This window comes from Tyto alba, unplaced genomic scaffold, assembly GCF_018691265.1.
Source record: "Tyto alba isolate M040663 unplaced genomic scaffold, T.alba_DEE_v4.0 Super-Scaffold_38, whole genome shotgun sequence".
Classification (NCBI taxonomy): domain Eukaryota; kingdom Metazoa; phylum Chordata; class Aves; order Strigiformes; family Tytonidae; genus Tyto; species Tyto alba.
Genome location: NW_024881313.1, coordinates 29,440,740 through 29,468,091, shown reverse-complemented (window position 1 = coordinate 29,468,091; position 27,352 = coordinate 29,440,740). Strand labels below are relative to the sequence as shown.

Sequence of the window (27,352 nt, the reverse complement as noted above, 5' to 3'; positions counted from 1 at the left end):
AAGGCAAATGAAAAAAATGCAATGGGATTTCTATGTGTGCACATATATATAGATGTTTATATACTCCTTTGATTTGCTTTAGTAAACAGCCTTGTGCTAGTAATAGCAGACAGAATAACATTCTCCCTATCTTTATTTTATAATCACCACCCAGCATCCCTTGTGCCACTAATCATCCCCTCAGGCAGGCACCTGGCTATCAAAATGAATAGGAGCTAAACAGCAAGTTCTTCATAGTTAAAGCAGAACCACACAGGCTAGAACCAGATCACAGTAGTCTTAAATATCTATTAACCACTCTGGGATTTAAATGGGAATTATGGCAGGATTGCATAAACCCCATTGTTAGCATCTCATGAGTGTTTAATAGTTGGTCTGAAGCTAAAGAAGTACACAAGATTTTTTTTTTTTTTTCATGTTCCAGTTCATTTGTACTTTAGTTATGGTGCAAATGGGAGTTTCAAAACCAGGGTGTTACCTGATGTTATTTAACAAATTTTATAGGAACATTCCAATGACTTAGGGGTTTATTTCATGTTATGTTTCTTTACCCATTTATCTTTTCCTAATTTATTTTCTGATATTCTGTTCCAGTAATGCTTAACCAGGCATTAGCTTTTATTAGTAAAGCTGAAATGAATGACACTAATGTGAACAGCGTAAAACCTACATTGACCTACTTTTATTAAATGAAGGAGAATAGGCCTTATAGGTCTGTTAGGTTGTTCAATTTACTCTTCCACTTAAAATTACTGATATTTCCTTACCATCATCTATATACACAGGTTATGCTTAACTCTGTTTGAAAGCAACACAAATGTAATACACAGTATGTTCTGATTCACCCCCTGTTCTGAATTACCAGCAATTGAAGAAATAGCCAAAATTGATGGTTCCAAAAAGTGGAAAGGGAACGCAAAAATGGAACAAGGTGGCAGATCATCAGCTCAACACAATTAAATGCTATCTATGAAGCCAGTATGACCCCACGGCATTTTTTAAGAGAATGGATTATCCTCAGGCATTTTTCTGCTCAGGTAATTTTGCACGTTTCTCCTCTTCCTTGTTCTGTCCAATTTTAAAGATCCAATCCTGACTGAATGGCTGAGCACTCCTCTCTAGCATTGGTTTTAGCAGAACAGAAATGCCCTTTGCACCTCACTAAGATTTGCTAAGCATCACAGAATTAGGCCATATAATTAATCTCTGTCAGACAAGATCAAATGTCAAAGAAGTAGCCTTTGGAAGTTCATTTGCAGGTTACACACTCAGCTTCCACAATGTCTAGAAATAAAACTTAACGCCATTTAGTAACGTTGCTATTACTTTTATAATAGTAACCAGGAGGTCCCAAATCAGATCAGGACCACATCATTTCAGACATAATTTAGTGGACTCAAATGGGCTCACAGTGTAAAATAATTATAAATAATAGTGATTAATATATTCTGTCTGTCCTCATGAACCCTATACAGAGGAGAGGCAAGCATATTGCACAGTTACAAAAACAACATCAGAAGAGCCAAAAATCAAATTCAAGGTTCCTGAATTTAACAAGATCATATTTCTAATGAACTTTGCAAGCAAACAAGACACATGTGCAATTACCACACTAGTTCTCCTATATTTCTCAAGATTAAATTTAAAAGCAAAATGACAAATACATGCTCTGAAAAATCTGCCCTAAAATATCCAGTCTGGGGTACCAAGAAAAATCAACACTCACCACCTCCAGCTATATGCATTGAAAAAGAAAAGTCAAGCTAGTATTCACAGATGATTATTTTTTAATAGTTCTGGCTTCAAAGCAGCAGTTCACTTTCCCAATATTATATGGAAGGAGGAAAGCAGAAACATATCAATCACTCAACAAGGAGGCTTGTCAAGGAGTGGGCATTTTTCTTTTGTAGCATTTTCTTCTCAGCAGCTGCCCACGTACAGTCTATCAGGAGGTATCTCAGGTGTCCATCAGAATATTTTTTTCTGCACTCTCTCTACTGTTAGTGCTTGAGCTTAATTTATTTGTCAAGTGCTCGTTTGTGAGTAGGACTTGGTGGGGGGGAACGGAGAAATATGTTCATTTCATTTTGATACTGCCCCATCTTTCTGCTTTCTGTCAGCCTGCAAATATTTACATCAGACCTGCTGGATTTCTCTATCTTTTAGAAATTTTGTAATTAATTCAGTCTCAATATTCTCCTCATTTCCATACTTTTCAAATGTCGTTTCATCTCTTTTGATCTGCTTCCACTTCTTTTCTCCCTTATTCCTCTTTGCCTTCATGCTCTTTCTGAATTTGGAATGGATTTTATTGGTTGATTGAGGCATCTGAATTGCTTTCAGAGGCTGGGCCTTGGAAACACAGGATAGCAGCTTGCTTCATCACATGTCACCTAGAACCTGTATTATAAGGGTGATACATAGGGTGTGAGGCTGCAAAGCTACTAGTGAAGATGAGCTAATGGACCTTGGCCAGTGTTCATTAGAACTTCTCAGCCAAACCTTTTCCTTCTCTGGCCATGAGTGTGTCAGCCTATCAGTTTTGTAACAGCTGTCAACCTCCATCTGACTAGTTTATCTTCATCTTTCCTATTTTGTGTGTTGACACAGCACCAAATGAGTTATTTCCCTTCAGTAAAGGGGTCCTTTACTCTGCAGGCAGAACAAAAAGGTCCTCTTCTACAGGGCGCCTGATTCTACCTCAGGAGGGGCCATGTGTGGCATGAACCACTGTACCCCTGACTCCCTGCACCTTCAGGATATGGCAGTCTGGCACTCAAAAAGGAAAAAAAAAATATATATATATACACACACACTTATGTATGTATGTGTATCTATATCCCACAAAAAAAAAAAAAAAAAAAACAAACCAAACAAAAAAACAGAAGTCCCCCAAACCATCACCTCAGTAAATTCATTACTGATGGGTTGGCACCCAACAAGAATTGCTTTGCCTGCCAGAGGGTAGAGTGAAACAACTTCCTATTTCAAACTAGTTTATGAAGGCTTATCAATTGTATATGTGTTTCCTGGTGGAAAGCTTCCAACCAGCTGTTCAACATGTAAAGCAAAACGTGCCTTTTTAATAACAAAGGTGTGTTTCTATCAGAATGGACTGATAAATTGCTTTCTGCTTGAGGATAAAGAGGACTAGGCTTTAGGTATGTAAGAATGGTAAATATTTCTCTTCTGCTTTTGTTCTTTCCCAGCCAAAAGCATCTTAAGAGAGCCATCTGTTTCCTTGCCACAGAAAGAAAAAAAATAGGGTTACCAGGCTCCCTGTACTTATTCATCCCATTTTGAAAGTTAAATGTTGTGAGAATCCCCATCCCCATCCCCATTTGAGAAGGTTTTAATTCTGCCACAGGCTATGATAAAGGCTGTTGTTTCTAACCACCGCTTGGCTTGTTTGTTTCTGAGTTTTTTATTTCAGCTAGAATTGCAAAAGAAATTACACTGTTCTAGTGCAAAATGAATGGGATTTCCTCAGTTTAGTTTATTATCTTCATCTATTTCTCTCCACTAACGAAGAAAGTCCCACTTATCCTCCTGCCCTCCCCTCACTCCCAGAGAAAGTGGCAATTGTACCATTAAGCCTTGAGTGCTTTACATATGCAAACACAAACACAGTGCTTACAGGAAAGATCTTCCCCATCCATATGTTCATCTCCTTCCCTTTACCTAAACCAGACGATTACCTCAGCAGCTCAGCTGTGTTATTGAGACATTTCAGCGTGAAATTTGTTTTTCCTCACTGAACTTTAAGCAGAATTTCAAGTGCCAAGTCTCCAAAGCCAAGTGGGGCTATTAAGAGATAATTACTAATTATGCTAATTTGAGAAGTTGTGCTATTTCTTTCCCTGGTCATTTTATCTGCAGCTCTCCTGAGAGAATAGTCCCCATTCAGTGTTAATAACCTTTCCAGGCTAAGCATTCAATGGAGGACAGTGTGTCCTAAACCCAGGAATATTTTACAGTTAATCTAGATATGGAGCTGTAAATTAGAAAGAGAAGCAAGTTGCACTAATGCTAATGACTTATGTCATTAATTTTTTGCAGTAACAGAAATATCTGATTCCTCTCCATTCGTATACTGATACAGCCTTTTGCTGATAGTTTTATTTTAAAAGTCCTCAGTGACTTGAAATATCCAGTACACCAATGTTTCTCAGTGATCATTTTCTAATCCTACCTATTGCAAGTTTCCATAATAATAGATTAAAACAAAGAACAGATTTGTTTTGCTTTTTCTAAATGTCTCATTTATTTTTGCTTTATTTATGTAAAGGTATGAAATGTATCCTTCCCAAGTTCTATACACTGCTTTTTTTGTTTTCCTGTTCTTTCTCAAGACAGTGGTTACTGGGTTGACCACATTAGTCCGTGGAGTACACTGACATAAGAGACTTTACTATTTTTTAAAATAAAACGATGACTTCAGGTTTTATTTGATGATAATTCCATCCCTGTTCAGTGGCAAAACATACATATTTTACATCTTTTATATTTATAATTTGTCTATGGAGTGCAGTACCCAGAGCCTTCCTGACCTGGCTTACTTTTCAAACACAGAGGTGCTAAGACAGCCCTCCTGCTGCTCTACTTGTTTATAAAATCTCGTTTCTCTGCTCCTCAGAATGGATCTCCCAAGTAAGAGCGCAATGGCCGCGGACAGTGTCCAAGATCAGAGCGCTCTCTGTTAGGTTATTCCGATGTGACCACGAAGGCCTGTTCCTGCAGTGCCTAGGCTTGGGAGTATCCCACCGAATGGGAAGCCTGCGTGCCTAAGAGCAGCTCCTGGGAGTACAAGCTGCGGGGTCCCCCTCTCTGTTTGTCAGTACAGCACGAATACCACAAATACTCAGGGGAGAACAGCAGCATCTGAGAGCAGATGCAGAGCATGGTCACAAGAGTGTGCCTGCTGCCGGGGAGGGCCGGGCCCCAGCACAGAAACCAGGCTGCCTCCACCCACAGGGCCAGCGCTAATGGGAACAGTGCCTGCATTTCCAGAGTAAATAAACACCTGTCCCCAGCGGAGTTCATCATCTAGCTTGACAGCTTGCTGAATTGCGTACCAGCAGGGTTTTTTAATGAGTGGAGTCCCACTGAACTCCTTGCTCCACAGCCACTGGCGCCGATTCCACTGTCTCCAGGCCCATGTCCTCAGGGATGCTGGTGGGGGTCATGCAGCAGGGCAGGGCCTGTGGCATTGCAGCCCCCAGCCACGGTAGTCACGGTTCCCATGGCTCACCAGCTTGCTCGGCCATCTCCTCCACCCAGGCTGTGGTGGAGTCAAGTCTCCTCTCCAAAACCCCCTCTCACTGCTCTCTGACGGCATCAGCTGGAGCCTCCTCCAAAGGCCAGACGCTGCTCTTGCTGCACGTCAGGGCTCCCACCAGGGAAGTTTTAACAGAGTTTACCTCCATGAACACCCGCTGCAGGTGCTCCAACAGGAAACTAATGTAGGTATGCTGCTGGATTTGGCCTCACACTGACCACTGAAAACAGCAGGGCATAAATAGCTTCAGGCGCTTACAGGTGACCACAGCTGTGTTACCGCAGATCAAGAGGAGAGTGCAGAAAATGGGAGATTTCCAAATTATCTTAATAGGAACTGGGCCTATATTTTTTTTTTTTTTCCAGTTTGCAGCATCTAGATGCAAATTAGCTAAGCAAAGATCCCTTCCACACAACCAAAATAAAAAGGACTGAGTGTAAAGAAAACAAAGGATAGCAGTTCATAATTTGCCTTTTCACTATTTAAAACCCATATATAGGCCTAAAACTAGTGGGTGCATTTTTTTAAAAGGCAAAGAATGTAAATATTCAAAAACTTGGGTAGCACCTAGTTCTGGAAAATGTAACACACAGCCCTCAGACTCCAGTTCAGTTCTCCCAAGGTAGGAGTGGGAGGACCGTGTTCACATGAGACATGAATTATGGCCTAAAAATACATCCTAGTAATAAAGGAGAAGATAATTTTAAGTTTCAGCCCTGCCAGTTGCAGAATAGAACTTCCTTTAGTGGAAATCCATTTTGCAAGTGTGTGAACCTGTCCCCAAACCACAGATAAACATCAGGTAAGACACATCTTTGCCTTGCTGATGGGGCTGGGGGGACCAACAGGCCACCACGCGCCTACCATACCCCAGGAGACATAGAAGAAATATGGCTGAGTGACTCCCTAGTAATACATCTCTCACAGGTTTGCGTGAGCACATCCAGCACAACTGGCTACTATTTTGACCATCCTGTGACCCCAACATTTCAGCAGCTCACTAGCACATGCCAAACTGAAGTCCCTGACCTGTACCTGGACAGATACATGTGAGTTCATGGACTTCTTCATAAAACAGACCTTCTGGCTGTGCTTAATGGAAAGCATGCACAGAAGGCAACGTAGGCAAGTGTCTCACGTGAGAGTCACGCATTAGCTCACTCTCTGGAGGACAGATTGTCATAGGTGGGGTCTTGCATGTCCCCTAAGCCCCATCAACTCTTGAGACACTGAATCTTCTAAAGAAACACTCTGTTGCCCTAAAATTCAGCCTAACCAAATTGCATCAGTCAGCAGCTCCTTGTTGATACATTGCTGTCCAAAGACAGCAGCTAAGTGGACCAGCCAGAGGCTGAGAAGAGAGTGATGCATCTAGGCAATATGAGGCTGTAAGTGAATAAACAGCTGTGAGAGAGCAGATCTCTTAAAAAACAAAGAGAAAAAAACAGGCAGTCAAGAAAGAAAGATGCCATGTCTCCTGAAAGGCCTGCTAGAATATTTAAAATTAGTTCTTCCTAGAGAAAGAAATGAGTACTAGGAACTATTTCAAAATGTTTCATGGGCTCCGTTGGTCACAGCCACACTTGTTCTGTGCTCTCTGGGAAACCAGCAGACTGGAATCACAGCCCCAGAAAGGCACTTCATTTTGCTAATTTTAGCTGAAATGAAGTTTTCTGCATGTTATTTCTTATTCATGTTTGAAATTATTTTTTAATCTACTACCTACAAAGATCACAGAGTAGTGAAAGAAATAAAAAATTCGGTTAAAAAGAAATCAAACATTAGATGTTTTCTCTTATATTTTCATAATGAAAATATTTATATTATTTTATAGTATCATTTCAAAACCTGCAGTACCTCTGCTGAGAAGTGTTTGGAGCAATCACAGATTTTGAAAGTCTCAGATTGCGTGAATAAAAGAAATGCACATTTGCAAGAGACCCCAGCACCATTAGAGGCACTGTCAAGCCTCAAACTGATGTAAGAAATTACATATGGGACCCCACTTTAGCCCAGTTCAGGCCAAAGAGAACAGGGTCCTTTGGATGGACAAGTCTGCGTGGGTATCAGCTGCAGTAGAAAGTAAAAATGAGCAATTTCTGCATAAATTATGTGACAGCTGGAGACAGCCAGTTCCTTTTGGAGAAATAAATCCTCTCTGTGCTGCTACCTGGTGCTTGAGATGGTGACTAGGACAGTAAGTGGGATGAGCAAATAAATTCTTTTATTTGCCAGTCTTCTACCTGTCCTGACAAAAGTATAATGTCTTGGCAAAACTTCTCTTCCCCTATCCCTTTACACTGTGTGTCAGTAAGAGGGGAGAGAAAGTTTGCCATCTCATGGTTTCCAGCTGGAATTAGTTAATGACAAATGGGTACTTGATTCCCCTTCAGTCCCTCAAAATCTCAATCCCAACTATATCAAAAAACATGCACAGCAAGTGCAGTAGAGAAAAATGCTCCCTGCAGAAGCTCTGAGCAAACAGGCTTCGTGTGGAAATCTTGAGAAGGAGTTGAGGAAGGCTCAGACCTGAACTTCTGAAAGAGGACAGACGTTTCACTGCCACCCGTAGCTGGTACAGCTAGCTGCAGGTAATGTAATGTGATTTTCTGAAAACTATAGATTTTGGCATCCTACGATTGGATGAAAGTGTTGGATTTATCCAGTTTTCACAAATATACTAATATATGTATGATTCTATCCCATATCTTTGCAAAAAAAAAAAAATTAGAAAATATAAACTGATGAAAGCTCTGCAAAAGAAGCTATTCATCTATCATTATATCTTCCCAGACACAGTTGATTCTTGAAAAAAGTGGACATCTGAGGTCCCAAATATACAAAAGAAAGCAAGTTGTGGACTCCTTGACTTTTCACTATTTACCCACAGTCCATCTGCATGGATTTATTTTCAGGCTAAGAGCCCAGATAATGCAGAGTGTAACACTTCACCCTTAAAACCCCCAGTTATAATCAAGAACAAACAATAATCATGATCGGTACAAGATGCGAAGAGATGAATTACAAGGCAGATGTTCAATTTTGTCTTTTCAGCTGAGATTATAAATGGTCTGAGCCTAAGAGAAAAATTCAGAGCCTGAAACTGAAGGTTTGCTAATTAATTAGTTATAACGGCATAGGGGATTACAAAACATGATTAAAACACACTGAAAACAAGAAAGACAAAGGGGGATGGCAAAGGGGGTAAGGAAGCAGCTCTATCGACAAAGAAACATCTCTACACAAGCTGGTGAAAATGATGCAGCTCAAAATACTTGTACTTAAAAATTAAAACCCAGCTCCAACAACAAAAAGACAATGTTGTGAACCAAATAAATTCCTGGAAATGTGGCCCAATGTTTATTAAAAAAAAAAAAATAAAAAATAAAAAAATCAGGGTTTGATCCAAGCTCCTTATGACGACTAGGACAAAACTTCCACTGAGTTCAGCTTTTTATATAAATATGCATGTACGTTAATATACGCGTTGCTGGAGCACATATTGGCACATTAATATGCATAGTACTAGAGTGTCTGTGTTTAAGTATATAAATAGAAATTGAATATAAACACATGCATTCATAGCTTTGAAGTTCCATTAGTAACAAAACAGCGTAGAGAAAATATTAGCATTTTTACATGATTATTTCCATTTAAGTCAGGTACTGAACTGCTACTGATACTTACTTACAAGGGATTCAACAGATGGGAAGTCTAGACTGATAACTTCTGTGCTATACAAGTGTATTTTTAAACCTCTTTTAATGTTAAATTCTGATGCTCCACTGTAGGGATGAAATAAAGTGCTTTCCTGAGTGTGCAATTTTAACTTCCTTGTTTTCTTTCTGAAAATCTAATTTGGCAGTGATCCACTACTGATAGTGCTAGTTAGCATGACCCTAACCCCCATAAAAATTCCCACTGAGGTCAATCTGCACTGAAGACAATATGACCATCCATGTGAGGATGACCTATGGGATCAAAGTCCCACAGGCTACAGGGTTTGGTGCTCCTTAAAAAGAAAGATGCATGTGTAACAGCACTGGATAGGGCTCCTATTCTCTTCATCTTGATTCTGCTCTCAATCTTTCTCTCTTTTCTAGTGGAAACAAAAAAGGAAATGGTGCTTTTGTTCACAAATTAGTGACAACATTGATGCATACATATCTTCTGTAATATCACCAACTCAAAAATTAATCTATAACCTTAATGTACATAATGGATGAAAGCAAACATTATACAAGTGAAGAGAGAATTTTTGCTAGTTCTTTTCTAGTTGTGGAAAATGAATGCAATAAAATGATATCCCTTTAGAAATACTGCTGCTTACTATTTTTACTATTTTAAACTATATTACTTAGGTAGCATTTATTTGCGTGGTGGTTCATTGCTTGCCCTAAGAGACCTTCATTTGTTCAAAGTATGAACTTTAGATTTAAAACAGTAAAAGCAAACTAATGTAAAAACATAATGAAATCACCTTCAAATCTGCTTACGTTCTCACTTTTCCTACAAACCCATCATAAAAATAATCCCCCAAATTTCTCTGAGATTATTCAAGCAAATCCCATGCCCATCAAATCCTAAAACAGGCTCCACCTGCTAGTGAAACTATCACAGTAATTGTCTGGGCTTTTATCTAATGAATATGCATTACAGCAGTCAAAACAAAATTCTAACTTAATCTACATTACTGGGGAAAGTTTCTGAAACAAGCTGTTGCAGGGAAATTTATGTAATATGTTGTCAACATTCAGCAGATACAAGCTGTCTGCTAGAAAAGGCTGATGGAAACCAGTTTCCTACATTTGGTCAGGGAGCTGTATTGTTGCTACCCTTAAGCCCTGCTTTTGGCCACAGCTGTGCTGAGAGCATCCCACGCCTTTAACATGCCTGAACCCCTGTACTTCATCTCTGTGCAAAGCCTGTGCTGACGATCACTTAAATAAGGTCTGGTTTTGCCATGTGGGTTTCAGTGAGTCATCATCATCTCCTCTACAATGCGCAAACTCACTGATACCTGCTTGGAGCATGGGGAAATGACAGATGGAAATTCAGTCGATCATCTGCACAAGGCCCGTGCATGACTGCACCTGCAGACAGGTACATGCCTGACGCCAGCATGTGCAACAATATAGTATGGGGCAAATCAACAAAAGGAAAATTACATGAAACCAAGATTAACAAATTACTCTTTTCATCCAACTGCCTGCATAGGATACACACGTTGCTTTTGCTATAGTGGCCATTAGCATAGTAGTCTCAGCTCCTTACCTTTACTTTTTTCTGTCTCCCACTTGTGTCTAAATAGCACAGAAACCAACTTTACATGCCAGTGTCAGAGAAACATCTACTCAGCTCAGGAAGCGGTAAAAAGAGCAGTTTATATGTGCTAAGACAGAATGAGCCCTAAGAAATATGTGTAGGCAAGTAAGTGCATTAGTTTTTTTACATGTAGAAAATTTTTAGGAAAAGAATAGTAACTCTTAACCAGTTCTGATTCCACAAAAAAAAAAAAAAGCACTTGAATATTTGTATGTAGATCTCGTTACTTATTATTTACTGCCTTTCTGAGCAGCAGTAGAATGACTGAACAAGTGATTTTGCTGAACCAAGGCTATACGTTACCCCAAAGACCTTTGATGATACATGGGTCCTATCCAACCACCAATCTCATATATACTTTCATTTTCATAATTTGTATGAATAACAGCTGCTTCAATAGGTGAGGATACAAACAGTGGGATTAAGATAACAAGGGGAAGAAAGCAATGGGTGTTCTGGTAAAGTAAGAAATTCAACAAGTACAAATATGGGATAAACACATGGATTTTCAGGGTTACATACACTATGTTTTATTTTAAGAGTGCCTTTTCAGAGCCTTTTCGGTTGTCTTTTTAATCATTAACAGTAGATTGAGTCAGCTTCTACAGCATTTAAATCATACTTCTGTTAAAACAGCACTCTACAAGACCTGAAACTGTGTAATTTGTTGCTTCTTGCTTTCAGTTCATTTCAGAGACTCTTGACGAGGACCTGGAGTTTTCTGAGGCAAATTTAAAGTAATAATGTATAGGGAATAATATTTTTTAATTGTTTTTAACTTTTGGAATTCCTTTCCTAGACTCAGAAACCAGGGTTGTTTTTTTTATTTTTTTTTTTCATTTAAGAATTGTCTGCAACATTTTAGTCAAAGAACTATCTTATGGTTAAAGAGTACAGTCAATTTGCAGTGGTTTTAGCTGAAGTGGAATAATCTCCTGATCTTCCAAGAAGCACATGCATATACAAAATTGATGAACTATAGGCAAGACACAAATGTAGGTACTGTCACTAAGATTTTTAATGGAAATAAAAGTTATAAAATTTAGATAATATTTAGTCCTACCAAATTAAGTGATTCATCTAAAAGGAGAAATTTCGTTTTGTTTTTTTTTTTAAAAAAAAAAAAAAAAAGAAAATCTGTAACAGTATCCATCAATTCCATAAGCAAATTCTCATAGCATCTGAACTAAAGTAATGTATGTTGTAAAAATATAGTTATTCTACAGAGTTGTCAGCAATGTGCTGTTAATACTGAAAAAAGAGTCCTCTTTTAAATGTAAACTTGGCTACACAGAAACCTTGCCCTCAGCATGTTTAACAAGCCATTGTGGGAAAAGTCAGAAAGCCCTCAAGGAACTGAAGAGCAAATGTGATTTAACACCAAGGAAGAGTTTGATCCCATGCATTTGTTTACATACAAAATAGATAAATAAATAATAAGCCCTCTTTCCAACACCACCAGGCAGAACTGCTTTGCAAACAGACGTAGCAGGCTGCCTTGCAGGCAGGGATTACACCTGCTCCAGCCTGTGAGCACCGACTGCCGGCGTGCAGCGTGGCACGCCGTCCGCCTGGGAATGAGCCGCGCTCGCAGGGACCTGCCATGTCACACGGGGACCTCGCCGTGATAAACCCCAGTGATGCGATGCAACTACAGATGTGATGCAGCTACAGAAAAGATAGGTGCAAACCAGAAATTGAAACCGGAGCGACAGACTCCTGGATTCCTACCTCTTGCTAATTATATCTGCAACAGATTTATTAACTGCTCTGACTCAGTTTCCCTCTCTGTAAAGTGGGGGAATGGGGCGCCTCTGTCTGTGAAAGTTAATAACTTTTCATACAAACTTTGAGCATATACCTGGTATGATTACATTGATGCGTTTTTATTAACTCTCGGCCATAAGAATCCTTGCTGGCTGGGATGAGTTGGAATTATCCAAAGAGAAGGATGATCTTAGTCACTGGCAGGGAAAAATAATCTAATGTGCCTCACATCATAAACATATAAATTTAATAAGGAATTCACCGGTAGCCTTCAGGAAAATCTGCCAGATTTCTTTGTCTATGGTTTCTTACCCCATTTAAGCAGAATGTATCACCTGCTTAAAAATGTGCCTGGGCTAACCAATCCATAAAGCAGTGTTCTGTTAAACTACTCCTATTACAAACCACATTTCTAAACTGCAAAAGGCTATTTCATTTTTGACTAATCAAAACCCATGTACACTTTCAAAAATCACCATTTTTTTTTTTTTTTGATACCTAATAACTATCTCCTGGTAGCAGGCATTGTTTATGCCTTAGTGCCTGATTTTATCTTATAGTTTACACCTTGCACTATAACATGCAAACATTCCAAAATTCTTCTCTTCATATATTTTTTTAAAAAAGCAAAATGAATGCAGAGCTAAAGTTTCATTTAAAAAGTATTATTGGCAGGGTGTAAGTTAACTTAGCAAGACTATCTTTTGACTTGTTCTGGCAGAACTGAAATGCTTCACATTTATGTTTGAATACCGTACATTCCCTCTTATTCCTGTGCGTGAAATCTAAAAGTTTCACTGTGTGAATCCTTTTTCTTTAAAAAAATAGAATCATCAAATGACTTTTGCTCATGGATTTCAGCTGAAGGCACAAAAAATGGGCCTTGTGGCACAACACTGGGTAAAACAACCTCTGTAAGAACTGGTCATTATAAACCTGAATTGAAAACAAGTCAAGTAATTTGATTTTAGAAGCAACAGATTTTACAGACACACATCAGATGCTTTAGCATAAATAAATTATAAGCACAGATCAATCAATAATCTTTGCAGCAGTTGCAGCTGGAGGAGACCTGCTGTCAGTGATATTAGAGAACATTCCTTTTTTGTACTTTCTTTTAAACTCCTAAATCCATAAGCAGCAAGACCTGAGATCCAATTTAATTACTGTCTGCGCTGCTCAACAATGGAGGCAACGCAGACCACTGCAGCTCTGCCCCTCGCTTCCCAAAGTCACCATTCATACGGAGACGTAAATAGCAATTCATGATCGGCATGAGGGAGAGAAATTACAACATGGAAATCAGCTAATGAAAGTTAATTGTAGTTAAATATTGTTCAAGAATCCATAGGCATTTTGCCTAGCGGTTTGTGGCAGGGCGGCTGGCATGGATGCAAAATGGAGCACAAGCTCAGGGTTGGCTTCTGCTCCCAGTTATGTCAGTTCCGTAAAATTCAGCTGGAGACAGATCAGCACACAAAGAAACTTAAGACCAAATCCACATTTTTAGTAAAGGTTTGGGGTTTCCTGACATGAGTTATTACAGGCTCCTGCATAGGCATCTGTCTCAACCATTCTGAATTAGCAACGCAAAAAACATACCTACAAAAATAGAACATAGAAATATTCTAAAAAAATCTGGTTTATAAAGTTTCTTTCATTTATTTATTTCTCACTCTAAAAAAATTAAATCTTATAATCCTTACGCAGTTGTGCTTTTGTAGATTGTAAGACTGTCAGTATTACACAGAGGGAGATCATACACAAATCCTATGAGAATGTTTATTTATGTATTTTTAAAATTATGAATTCATACAGCATGAATGGATGGATGTGTTTAAGCACACAAATTATACAAATGCATTTTACTTTTACATCTCTAAACAAAATATTTCAGTGTAATTTAAAAATCCCTCATGTAAATATTTTTTAGAATCTTACAGGCTTTAAGACCCTTTGTCTAATATAACTTGGAGTTTATTATAGTCATTCATTCAATACCGCTACACAGCTGAAGCAAAAGTTTATATTTCATATGAAAATGTGTATATGTACATATATATAAAGGCACAGACACATATGTGTATAGCAGCACAGTTCTGCCACCCTGACTCATACTGAGAAGTTTCAATTTAAATTTTACTGTAAGTAGGGGCAGCAGCATCAGGCCTTATACAAAGGTAATACATTATTACCGTTGGCTTGATAGTCATCATTTTACATTTGTTAAACCCCACTATTTAAGGAATAAATAGCCATTTCACAGTCTGGGAAGTAGTAAGAAGCAGGCAATTGCATAAAATTAGTTGTGTGTAAATCCCTCTCTATGGAGATGGAGATAAAATATCTGTCAAATTCTACTTCTTTCTTCCCATACTTCGCAGCAGCTTTGACTCTTTATACTGGTGTTTCATTAGCAGTTAGAGAAACGTGACTCTGCTAATAATTTTGAGCACAATTTCTCTTATAAGGACCACAGAAGATGTAAAAATGGGGGAAAAAAATACCACACTATGTTAAAGTATTTTGCAGAGATCTACTTACTGCTCATTCCTCAGTCCCAAACAGCACATAAAATGCCACCATCCTGTACGGCAGGTTTCAGAAACAGCACTCAGAAGTGGCACAACTCCAGAATCAGATGCAATAGTTGGTACAGCGTTGGGACCAAACCGTAACCCAGAAGGAACGCTTTCAAAGACAGACTATGGTTTGCAGGTGTAATCCCCTACTACATAATATTAATGTGATGATGACACACTATCAGTCGATGCCAGTAACTGTCTTTTTTTCTGCTTATGTGTTTGTAAACTTTGTTTTCACCCCCTTTTATCCCACCTTTTTGTTTCCTTTTCCAAGGGAATAAGAAAGGGAGAGGTGTATTCATTTTTATTGTTATCCTCCTAACCTCACCACAGCATCCAAGTAAGAGGCTCGGAATCAGTCTCAATTTCAGTCTATTTTTACATACATCATGTAGGGCGTGGAGTGGAAACAGAGAGGAAGCCGACTTAAAAAGCTGTCAGAAATATTCCAAGGAAATGCGCCTGCCTTCCTCGCAGCTGCGTTCCCGGTTTTGGGAGGCACACGGGCGGAGGGATGCGCACTGTCACCACCGCGAAGGCGAGCAGAAAGGCCCCTCCTGAGCCGCTGCGCTACAGCTTCAGCTGTGAGAACAGAGGAGAGTGCAAACAGCCTCACAGTGAACAGGAGCGATTAAACCGCCTACAGATCACCTTTCCACCTAATCCAAGTAAGTCAGGAGTCAGATAATTTCCTGAAAAAATGTCATATGTCATATTAAAAAAAAAAAAAAAAATCCTTCTTAATGTATTCTACCTAAAGTCAAAGTCTGCATTCACTGAAGTGAGCAGCAAACTTTTTAGCATGTCTCAGCTGAGCTAGTCAAATACTTCAACTCCTTACACATGTACAGTTTTTTTTTCCCTCACCTTGAATGTATGTATTCCCCAGGGCAGCTACGTACTGTCTTAACAGAAAGAGTCTTTCACTCCTATTAAACATGCTGAAATTCTGTTTCCATAAAGGCCTCTGTCTTGGTAAATTAAAAAAAAAAAAAAAAAAAATCAGGAATAAATCGAAGTAGCCTGTTTACCTTCTTTATCATCTTCCCTTTAATATAATTTTTACTGTATTCTTTCTTAATTTTATCTCCAAAGTAAACAATATAAATCTTATAAATTTTCTTCTACTGGTATTTTACACAACTCTAATCCCTTTTGCTGTATGTCTCAATCCTCACTATTTCTAGTACACATTTGGGAGCTAGAACAGCTAGAATGAAACAGAATATACTCAGTGAAAATACACCTTTCATTCACTAATGACAGTGTAATATCTTCAATATTAGCCATCCTGCTCTTCATGCACTCTGCCCTGCTTTGTGCTCCCTTGTTATCATGCTTTACTTAGCGGAGATTTTCATTACACCATCCACAGAGATGTCTAGTCCTTAGTCTTGAGTGTGTATTGTTAACTCAGGGCCCAAAAATACATCTTCATATTTCAAACCCACTGTAAGAACTGAGACATTCTAGACTGACTGAACAACAATGATAACACCATCCATTTAATGCTTTCTGTTAAAGCATTAAATTTGGTTATTTTAGGACTCAGGGAGGGTTGCCTATTAGTATGGGTTGACAAGCTGCTTCCGCCAGTTAACAAAGTGGTCTTTTTAATATATTACATATCACAATATGCTATTAAAACTGCTCTGTGTTGGCTGCTTTGTTTCAAATTCATACAGCGGGGAACAAAGGTCAGCTAGAGCAGGAAGGTAAGCACTTTATTTTACTATTGGAACTTACATAATTTGCAGGCAAACTGCACTGTTTTATTCAGAAAACATCAAGTTCATCCCAGATGCCTTGAGAATGATCTATCTACTGATACATATCAGCTTTTTTTTTTTTTTGTCTGGATAGCTAATAGTTTACATAGAAAAAACTGTAAACTGGCTGAAAGGTTGTAGAGATAGTTAGCTGTGAACACAGGGATCAATTCAGGTTCATTACTACTTGCAAAACCTATACAATATTGGACAGCAGTAATTCAAAAGTAGTACAATTAACAGAGATCAGACAGATACTCTAATGTTCACTTTTTAAATGCAACTTGCCAACCTAAAGGACATTAAAAGAACCTAAGAAAACAGTTTGCACAGACCTTTAGTAGCTTTGATATTTCACAAGGCAATTTCATCTGACCTTTAATTTTTAGTGCAGTGTTTTCCATTTGTAGGGTATCATTTCAGAAAGGGCTGCCGTTAAGTATTTTATAAACTCCATTAATATCATTTAAACTAGAATTTGTAAGCAATGCTCTCACCTTACTGGAGAATTTCGCTACCCAAATCACCACGGAGAAGCAACAAAATTTTAAGCTATATGAAACAATTTCCAGCAGTATGATACTTTGCCACTAGCTTTTCTATGCCTTTGCATCACCACTGAAGAAAGCGAAACATCTGACAATTTCTGTGTTCAAAAAGGTAAAAATAGCTATATATGTCATTGTTCATGCCAGATATGGTCAATATTTATATTAGTCCTTTTTCTACTTACATAATTAATACTTTGAAGCAAAGTTGAAATATTTTGTTTTATCTCAAAGTAAAATGCGCCATTTTATTGTCCTCACACTTACGTGCTGTTGCTAGGAAGATACAACTCTGCTATAACCTAATCGTCTGCTATTTAGATATGGACTCATGAATCCCATATTTTTATTCTAAATTTAAGTTCAGTCATTGTAGCTAATGTCCTTGATGCTATCTCAAATTGCTGTCATTACACGGATCACTAGAAATTGGAGGTAATAGTAAAAAAGAAAAGAAAAAATAAAGGTACCAAATTAGATGATGGATAAAGGTTTAATCAATTTAATTTTATCACCAAATCCAGTCCCTTCCTCTTGAGCCGTCAGGGGGAGAGATAAGCGGAACACATCTTGAAGCACGACGCAATTCTGTTGTGGGGAAGGAGTTTTGTCCCTGAACCTCGCCAAGATGAAACATGCTCATTTATTACTTTGGCATTGCAGGATGATGAAGAACCAAGCTGGTTTCCTCCCTCTGTCCTCAGCACAATCTTTCTATTTCATTAATTTTTCATGGAATTTCATTTCACAATCACTATGCTTCTCTCACTCACTTGCTGCCCCTTTCTAGTTTATTCTGTCAACTTTTATTTTGCGTCCCATTGTATCAGCAGCAACCTTAACCATGGCTTTCAGGGATACCCGATTCCCTCCTGTTTCCAGTAATTAACTTTAATCACTAGCTCTATAAAACAGAATTACAAGCAAGGTAGCTTATTTGTTGTGTTATACTAGAAAAAAGAAGAGGCATATCTCTAATCACCCATTTCATGCTTACTTTCTATATGTTGATTTCTAAGAAGTTGCCAGAGGCTACTGAAGTGTGGCCTTTTTAGTATTATCAGCAAACGGCAATTCTGCTTTTGTTTGGTCTACTTGTAATCATTTATCTCAGAAAACAAGCCGCCTTTTCAAAATCTATACCACAGGCTATGAAATCTGCACAAACCATGCTGAGGTCACTGTGCTGAATTCTGCTAGTTCTCTGCCATATTCCAGAGCCCTGAAGAAAACACAAGAACCCACAAATCCAGCAGCTTCCTATAAAGCCTTAAAAATTTAAACTGTATTTCTCTAAATCATTAGGCATAGTTTTCTAACCACTGGTCCTTGTACACACATAGATTAAAAAAAACCCAAAACAAGCAAACAGGGAGAGAGAAAAAAATACCTATTACTACTTTTACACAAAATTAGTACGCAGATAATCTGGCAAGCATCTGTATTTTTCCTTAGGTCTTTGAGAAATTAAAATATTTTCTTGCCACTGGGATTTAACATACTTATTTTCTAAATGACAATGAAAATATTCCTACATATACTAATTTAAGAAATGGCTATGCATAGCTACATTTTATCTTTTTAATACACTTTTTGCACGTAGTGTAGAACTGAATGAAATCTCTGCACAAATGTATGCTTGTGATGTGATATTCATTGCATAGACATTAAATGTTAAGTCTTCAAGGTAGGATCTTTATACTGAAAGGGTTGCTGGATTTCATAAGCATAAAAACAAGAAGCATGCAAATTAATTACTGGACAATGCCATTGTACACTGGAATCGCACTCAGTGTCCTACACTTTTCAGTGATTTGCATATATGGAAATTCTGTCTCTTTCAGCACGTTTATTGTTTTTTAGCCTAAATACACAGGGAAATTTAGCTATTCAGAGAACGTTGTTTGCTTTCCTTGCTTGAACTTGCTTTCTGCCCCCAGGAAACTCCCAAAACAGAGCATCCAGGTATAAAAGAAATGGAGCAAAGTGTTATATCCACCAGACACACTAATTTATAATTCACACTAACCAGGACAAAAATATGACTGAAAACATGGAAAGGAAATCAGAGGGGGAAAACCAATGCTATTAGACAATAATGTTTACTTTTACTAGTACACATTCCTAGATATTCTATCAGACAATTTCTCAGCCTGGTTTTAAGCACAGTTCATATGTAACATATAATAAAATATATTAAGTTGTATATAAAATTTGTTGAGTCCATCTCCTTACGGGATGGGGATGTGACAGATGATTTATTTTCCTTACTGTGATTAATACTTAAATTTAAGACTAGAGTGAATTTCTTTGTCTGCACGTGCCTATAGGTATCTCTGTGTGCGTATGCGTAAACATATGTGCATAGTTACACACTTCAAAGCCTGTACTAAAAATATTTTTGCTATAGAGAACAAAATATGTGCTGGAGAACAGTTAAAGGCAAGTGTCTTTGGTGTAACTCTCTACAAAGATTTTTCACAATCTGTTAAACAGATCAAACCTGCAAAATAGTGAAGCCCCCATTAATTCTCACAAAGATGCAGTCATTTATGAGCCTAATACACATTTTCTTCACTAGTTTCCAGGATAGCCAGTTTGTTAAACAACACCTTTGCATTAGATACCATCAAAAATTCCACATAAATATACAGGAAGTAAATAAACTAGAATAATAGTAAAGTCCAACAGGTTTTATACTGGGCATGCCTTAAGTTACAGGCATTTTTTGCTAGTATATATTTAGAGGAATGTGTATTTTTATGAATATATACTGTGATGATATAGAAAAGAAAATCAAAATCATATGAACACAAGCTTTGTTCCCTATAATTAGAATACTAACCAACTACATCATTTGGAAAGTGGTTACAATAACACATTTGGAGGAATAAATAAAAAAAAAAACCACAAAACTCTTAAAGTGCAGTTGTTACTGATATTGGTCAGCCAAGCACTTTCTAGAATGCCTTCAACCTCCAGCTGTGTATTCAGCAAATTGCTGTCATCTACCAAGTTGTTTAGCAAGTTATTGTGGTCTTTTAAGATATTCAACTTCTACCTTATTTTGGCAAAACATAGAGCAACAATGGATGCACCAGAAAAGTCTTACTGAAATACCTTCACTTCTGTCTGCTTATTCAAAAGAAAATGAATACTTATAATTTACCTTTATAACAAAGCATCTTTTCTCCATTGCATAGATTAATGTATTAGTCTTATCTTGGCCAAGCACAGGGTAGCTAAAGCTAGGCTAAGTTTGTAATTCCCTAGAAAAGTAGTTTTGCTAGAACAAAAACAGCATAAAGAAGTCTGCAGAGCACAACTTAAGTACAGAGTGAAAGAGACTGAGTGTGGGAGCTTTCCCTTTGCTTAGTATTTTAAAATATATTCTGTAATGAAACGTGTAACACAGCCTTTGTTACCAGATGTTACAGCACGATACAGATCCGGAGTGACAACTCCGGGTTACACACCTACTGAAGTCCCGATGTATCTGCACGTCTGTTGTTTTTACTTGTGCGCAGGTCACTATTTGTTACTACGATTCTGAGTGTAGAGAGTTCAAACATGAAAGTTGAAACAGTGACAATGAAATGATACAGTCTAGCATTTAACATCTGACCGGTTTTTACTACTTACTATACAAAGTCTGCTTTGACACCTTTCTAAAAAGTTATCAAATGCCGTGCCTCCTAGCTTTAACGTAATCGATAATTAAAAGACACTTAGCTAATGGCACCTACAAATTGGGTTCTCTAGAATCAGAAGAAGAAATAACAGAGCATCAGCTTGAGCTGACAAGCTAGCTGACTAAAACTTGTGTTAGTCCCTCATAACGACGTCAATTACAGGTTAGATGATTACTGCTTAGATAAACACCTGGAGTTAGCATCTCTGCAATCAAATGCGTTGCAGCTGGGCATCTCTGGCACTCTGCTTCCCGTATCAGTTCATTTTACTTTAAAGTATTCACAGTCTGTTAACTTCAGCTTTTTCAGGCAAAACCTCAAAAACCAGGCAGTAGTGTGTCATCCCCTCTACAGGGGAAAACAGGACAGCCTTGAGAAGAGCTTTTATGTAGGGCATATTCCCTGTTCGCAATGACATCCTGTAGCTTCACTTTTCATGCTTAAGGCAATTAGCGCCTTCCTAACAGAGGTTTGCTTAGGGAAGGGGAACGGCACCAAAAGAGCAAAACTCGGTGGCCCTTAAAAAAAAAGAAAAAAAAAAAAAGGAGAAAAAAAGAAAAAGAGGCAGTTTGTGGGGCGCAGCCCGCCGGCCGGGAGCTGCGTGCTGCCCCGGGAGGCTCCGCAGCGCGCTCCGCCCCGCCGGGGCCGCGTCCTGCCCGCGGGCAGCGGGGGGCAGCGGGGCCGGGCTGGCAGCAGCCCCCGGGACAGCTCCGCCGCACCGCGCTGCCTCGGACGGGGCCCGCCGAGCCCCCGCCCGCCGGCACCCCCGCGGCGTTCAGCCTCGGCCCAAAACAAAGAGAGGAGGAGAGCAGAGCAGAGCAAAGGCTCCCCGGCCGCGGGGGGAGAGCGGCGGCCCCGGGCGGGCCCCGCGGGGGGCAGAGCGGCGCGGCGGGGAAAGCACCGCCCGCCCCGCACCGCCCGTCGGGGCAGCGGCAGGGCCGGTGCCGGCGTGCGCCATGCACAGACAATAAAAACAGGAGCAGCCGAGGTGTCTGCCGGGGCGTGTGTGCGGGAGACAGGCAGAGAGAGAGGGGGACTAAAAAAAAAAAAAAAAAAAAAATTAAATTTATCTTACCTTTCCTCTTTGATCTCCTCCTCCTCCTTCTCTTGGACTTGCATTTCAGCTGCCCGCTCGGCCCTCCCGACGCCCTGCTGCTGCCCAGGACGGATGTCATGCCCGTACTTCAGCGAAACAGCACCGCGTCGAGATGTTTTCCTCCCGCGGAGTTTCTCCTCTTTCTGGAGGCGGCTTTTATAGCGCGGTGGGTAGGGCTGGCGGCTCGGCGCTGCCCAGCGTGGCGGCGAGCGGTCGCGCCTCCGCCCCGACGTGCCGGGCCCGGCCGGGGCGATGCCCGGGGGCGGCTCTGCCGGCCCCGCACCCACTTTTTGCACCTCTGCGAGTTGCCGGGCACCGGCCGCTTTGAAGCCAACGGTGCGGGGGTGGAGGGGGGGCGAGGGGGGCGGATTTGCTGCTGCAAAGTCTCCCGCAGCCCAATGGCTCCCGCCGCCCTGCGCTGACATCAGCTCCGCCAGCCCTCGCCCCCAAACTCCGCTCCCCCTGGGCTGCCGGCTCTGCTCGGCTCCCGGGAGAGAGCGAGGGAGAATGGCCCCGGAGGGAATAAAAACATCCTGCCGCCTCGTCTGCGAGAAGCCAGAGGGGCAGCTTGCAAGAAGGGAAGCTGCAGGCAGGATTTCAAGCCTTTTCTTTTTTCTGTTTTTTTTTTTTTTTTTTTTTTTTTTTTCCCCCCTCTTTTCGCTTTAGACCGTGTGGACACTGAACACTCTGCTTCCAGAGACAGAGGAATGCTGCTGCTGTCCTCCCTAACCAAACACTTATTAACTAGTTCACTAATTGCAGTGCTTATTATTCCCAGGGAAAGAGTATGAGTTACTACGGAAGGATCCCTGTTTCCACAAACCTAATGCAAGAGGCTAAGTGTAGTGATTCCCCTTGAATCTCTAGTTATTTTTAAGGTACGTGCTCTGCTAAATTCACGATCAAGGGCAAAAGCTCGGTGAAAAGAGGAGTGTGTTGTTGCTGAGACTCGTACATTAACACTCTGCATTGCCTCATTTAGGCAACTGTGCAATTAAAGTGTCGGGAGCAGAGGGACTTTTACAGAGAGGAAAGATGACAACAGCATTCCTCTGAAAAGCTTGACTACAAAGCATTACAAGTTCATTACAAAAATCCAAGGTATGCAACAGATAAGACACTGTTTTAAGTTACAAGGGACCTACTGCTTCTGTGCTCTATCCTCCTTAGCTATTATCTAACTTAAAAATACATATCTGGAAACCTAGGCAGTGAATGGAAAATGGAAGAATATCAAGAAAAAATTATGCTAAATAATTAATGTCATCATTAGTGCCTACTACATTTGTAGTCAGCTGGAGGAGACACAGTAAAACCCTGTTTATCAGAACCGCTTTAATCTAAAACTTCTTCTTGTTGGAATGTAGGTTACCCAGCTCCTGCTGATAAGCACTTCCACTGCAACTCTCCCAGCTATTAGAAACTCTGTTTGGTTGGTTTAGATGTCTGTCAGTTTTGAACAAGGCAGAGCTACACATTACACAGATTTTTAAATTAAATAAAAATATTTCTGTAAAGTCTCTAAAAAGTACTCATTAAACCAGGATTCAGATGACACAGGCGTGCCAAGATGTCACGTCTTGGACCCTATCCTCCAAGGAGCAGGTCGCATATGGGAAGGCCCTGTGTACCCTCAATTTTAGCTATGTGACACAGCACAAAGCACAGGGTGGGAAACTGCCTGCCCCTACCTTAACAGCTAAGGTAGAAGACCCCGTGAATTTAGACCACTGTGGCTCAGATGTCAGATGTAACTCAGAAAGCCCTGCATGGAAGTAGGTTTTTACATGCAGAGCTTTTACAGGTTACTGGCAGGGCTTTTTACAACATACACATCACCCAAAAGAATCAAACCTTTGAACCACTACAGAGCTTAAATAAACATCTCTTTAAAAAGCTTCTGTTTATTTCAGGGAGAAAAACATGTCTGTGGGAAACTGGAGAGACAATCACTACTTTTTGTTTTTAGCTTGAGCCTTCAGCCTTTAACCTTTCTCTCCTTTTCCTTGTGGTTTCTGTTGTCCTGTGCACCGCTGACCTCCATGTATTAATGTGGCAAAAACCTGTAGTTGTGTGCGAAGTAGTAATGCTACTGTGAAACACAACTGCACCTTGAACTGCGCATCAAACTTCTGACCAGTCTGGAATTTAAGTTACTCAATTTAGAAGCCAGATTTAGAAAAGTGTCTTCTATGCTTCAGTACCAATCTGTGCTCTATCCATGAGGGATCTAAAAGAGAAGCGAGATCCAATTAGAAAGAAAATTAGTATCCCAGGACACTCATTCATTTTTAGGAGTAGCTTCAAGCTCAACACATTCATTAAAGTTTCTGAGTACTTTCTTTCTGATAATATTTTGTTTTATTCTCAAAACAACTGGAATCTGAGGTGTTAAAAAGATAGACTGGCATTGCCAGTCCCTAGAGAAGTCATGCTACCCAGCCAGCCTGAAAAGCCATCAATTCTCCAAAACTACGATTCAGTGCTAACAATGCACTGCTTTTCAGTTTGAGGCACAGTTATGAGAAAGTATCAGCAAGCCAACGTTAGCAACAGCTGAGCTATACTGGTAGCTGAGCTAGACTGGTTTCAGGATTGGTGAAGGCATGAAGACAGCTTAAGTCATGCTGGTGGAAGGTCTCCCCTTGGCCACGAGGAATGGAGAAGAGCAGTCCTTTTTTATACTACCCAGCTACAAAGTCAATAGGATTCCTACAAAGTCAATAGGATTCCTTAAATGTGCTATGCTTATTCCTCTTGTTCTCCACAATGGAAGGAGTAGCTTCTCCACCCAGTGATGTTCCTTTTTTCAACACCTCTTTTTCAACTTAAATACAAGGTTACCAGTCCCACACAATTGGTTCTGTCTTTCCTCCCAGTCAAACATGTACGTGATCTCAAGCATTATGGTAAAGTGACATAAACTCAGTCTAGGAAATACAAAACCAGTATCAATGAGGTGGGGAAAAAAGCTAAATTCTAAAATAACACCATCTCTCTTAGTTATGTGCTTATGTCTCCTAATGGCCATTGCACTTGATAGTCTTACCACCCCACAGAAATTATGGCTGTTCCTGAATGCCCTGGTAGTGATTGTTAATGGTATTTCATGCTCCTTTTTGTTAAGTAAAGCAGCTTAGGACTTTTCCTATCTCCATGGAGATTGTTATGTTTATTATCTTCAGGCTGAAGGATTTCCAGCTGTTCTAAAGGCAGTAACTTCACACACCTTGACTTACAGCCTGCGAAGAAATGCACACCACACCAATGCACAGCCACCTACTCGGGCCTAGGTGAATCAGACAGATAAGGTGTGAGTCCTGATGTGAAAGATTCTCCCCTATGCTGTATGGAGAGCTGTGACTCATCTCGTGACCCATCACAACTACTGATCCCAGCCAGTACATCAAAACCTGTATGCCTGTTTTTGTGATAGACAGGTCTCTCTCAGCATTGGAGGTACACAAGCAGGGAGTTCAAGCTTTGCAGGATTTGTGACAATTCACTTCATTCAGGTTCTCTCAGAAGAGGAAAGCTGAAGGGCAGTCCAAATAGTTTCTTAACTGGAAGACTGATGGTGACTACGAGAGCATGATGGGGAAAGAGAGTGTGAAACTGGATGTCAGGTTGCACACCTTAATTACATATTACCATTTAAATTTCCATGCCTAAGCAATATAGATTTAGTAATCAGCAGAAATGGAAAAGAATTAAAATGGCTGAAGAAAAAAAGCAGCCCACCCTTATTTCAGTTAAGCATTTCAGCTGAGCAACTTCAGGAACAAATCGTAGCAAAAATTGTCCAAATCTGAATGCTAAGCCCATGAGTATTATGGGTGGCCAGTACTTTTTCTGTACAAACAAGTTTAGATGAAGTAGAATAGATATGAAATCCATTTTTCCTTTGTCCCTCTGTTTTTTGAAATTTAGAGTAACTTGATTTTCAATTACATGTTATTACAGAAGTTGCAGGTGAAATATTTTTTTTTTTAAAAATGCTACATTATGCTTACTGAAATGCAAATATGTAAAATGAGGTTGAGTGTATAAGATGTACCAGAGGTTCTGCACAGGAGTGCTGCAGCATTTGCAGGGGATGCTCCTCCCAGAGCAAAAGGGTCCTGCTGATCAGCAAGTGGGAGAAGCAAACTCCAGACTCTGTGCTTCCCAGAATATGCACAAACCCTTGAAGAAGAGGCCATCTGGATGCCGTATTCTCCAGTTTCCAGCTGTGCTGTCCCTTCCCTAAGGAGCTGTGGATACTGAGAGCAGCGGGCAATGGTGGAGACGTTTCTAATTTACTGCTTGGGAGCAGGCATGTCCTATAGGCTCCTGAGAGGGGAAAGGGATGAAGAAGCCACTCTGTTTTTCTCCCATCTGCACCACCCTATTTCTGCTTGCTTTTGCTGCTTTCTGCCTGTGTATGTAGAGAAAAAAATAAGGTCTTTAGAATTTGGAAGATAAAAGATGCTCAAGGGTGTTAAAGCAGGACATGAGTGCAATCGTGTGGCTGCGCAGGTGAGACTCCAGAGTGCTCTGCCACTAAATGCCTGCACTAATCCACTCCTGCCCTACTTACAAGGAGCTGTCAGTGTGGCTATTTGCAGCAAAAGCCACTTTAGCTTTGGGGCCAAACATCACAGGTTGGTGATGAAGCAGTGAGGGTATGGATCCATATTCAGTGTATCAAGTTTGCCAGAAAAATGCCTTACTGCAGACAGGTCCTCCTGTCTGCTTTGCATATTCTTGCACATGAAATAACCTAGGCTGGGTAACACTGTGGTATTGGATAGCAGGAGGTTAAGGCAATGCTAAAAGGATTTTGCCCCTTCATTAAACTGCAACAGAACCGAAGGAATTTGGGATGCAATACTCTCTCTGCTATTGGAAAGCCACAGCAGCCAAGTTTCATCTCCCATGGGCAAAGCTCCCCCTCTTCCCTTCATTTCTTCCAGGCCTCATATCTACTCTGATGGGGGTACACTGCGCAACATGCCAGCAATAAGCAATGTCCAACTCCCTGATGAGCATGAGGTAAACATTTCAAAGCTGCTCAGACAATACTCTCTTTAATGGGAAAAATACCTAGATGCCAAAGACTGCAAATCATTATAATTAGTAAGTCTGTATATGTCACACAAACCAGCAGCAATCACTGGGGATGAAACAAAACTTCCTGAAAGATGTTTGTATGGGCATATTAAAACATAACTCAGCAGCTCTGACTCTTGAGAGGAGTAGAGAAAGAGCTCATCACCAGAAACAGTGTGGATTTTTATAATGTTTCCTGTG

General features: G+C 40.0%; 1 protein-coding gene across 1 annotated transcript in view; it reads right to left on the bottom strand.

The window, feature by feature from the left end:
- ADARB2 (adenosine deaminase RNA specific B2 (inactive)) overlaps positions 1-22,389 on the bottom strand; it is a 315,788-nt gene extending 293,399 nt beyond the window's left edge. The window contains exon 1 of the mRNA XM_032982641.1: positions 22,040-22,389. Coding sequence (XP_032838532.1) covers positions 22,040-22,139 — 100 coding nt within the window. The 5' untranslated portion in view covers positions 22,140-22,389. The remainder of the gene's footprint in view (positions 1-22,039) is intronic.
- Positions 22,390-27,352: the final 4,963 nt, after the last annotated feature.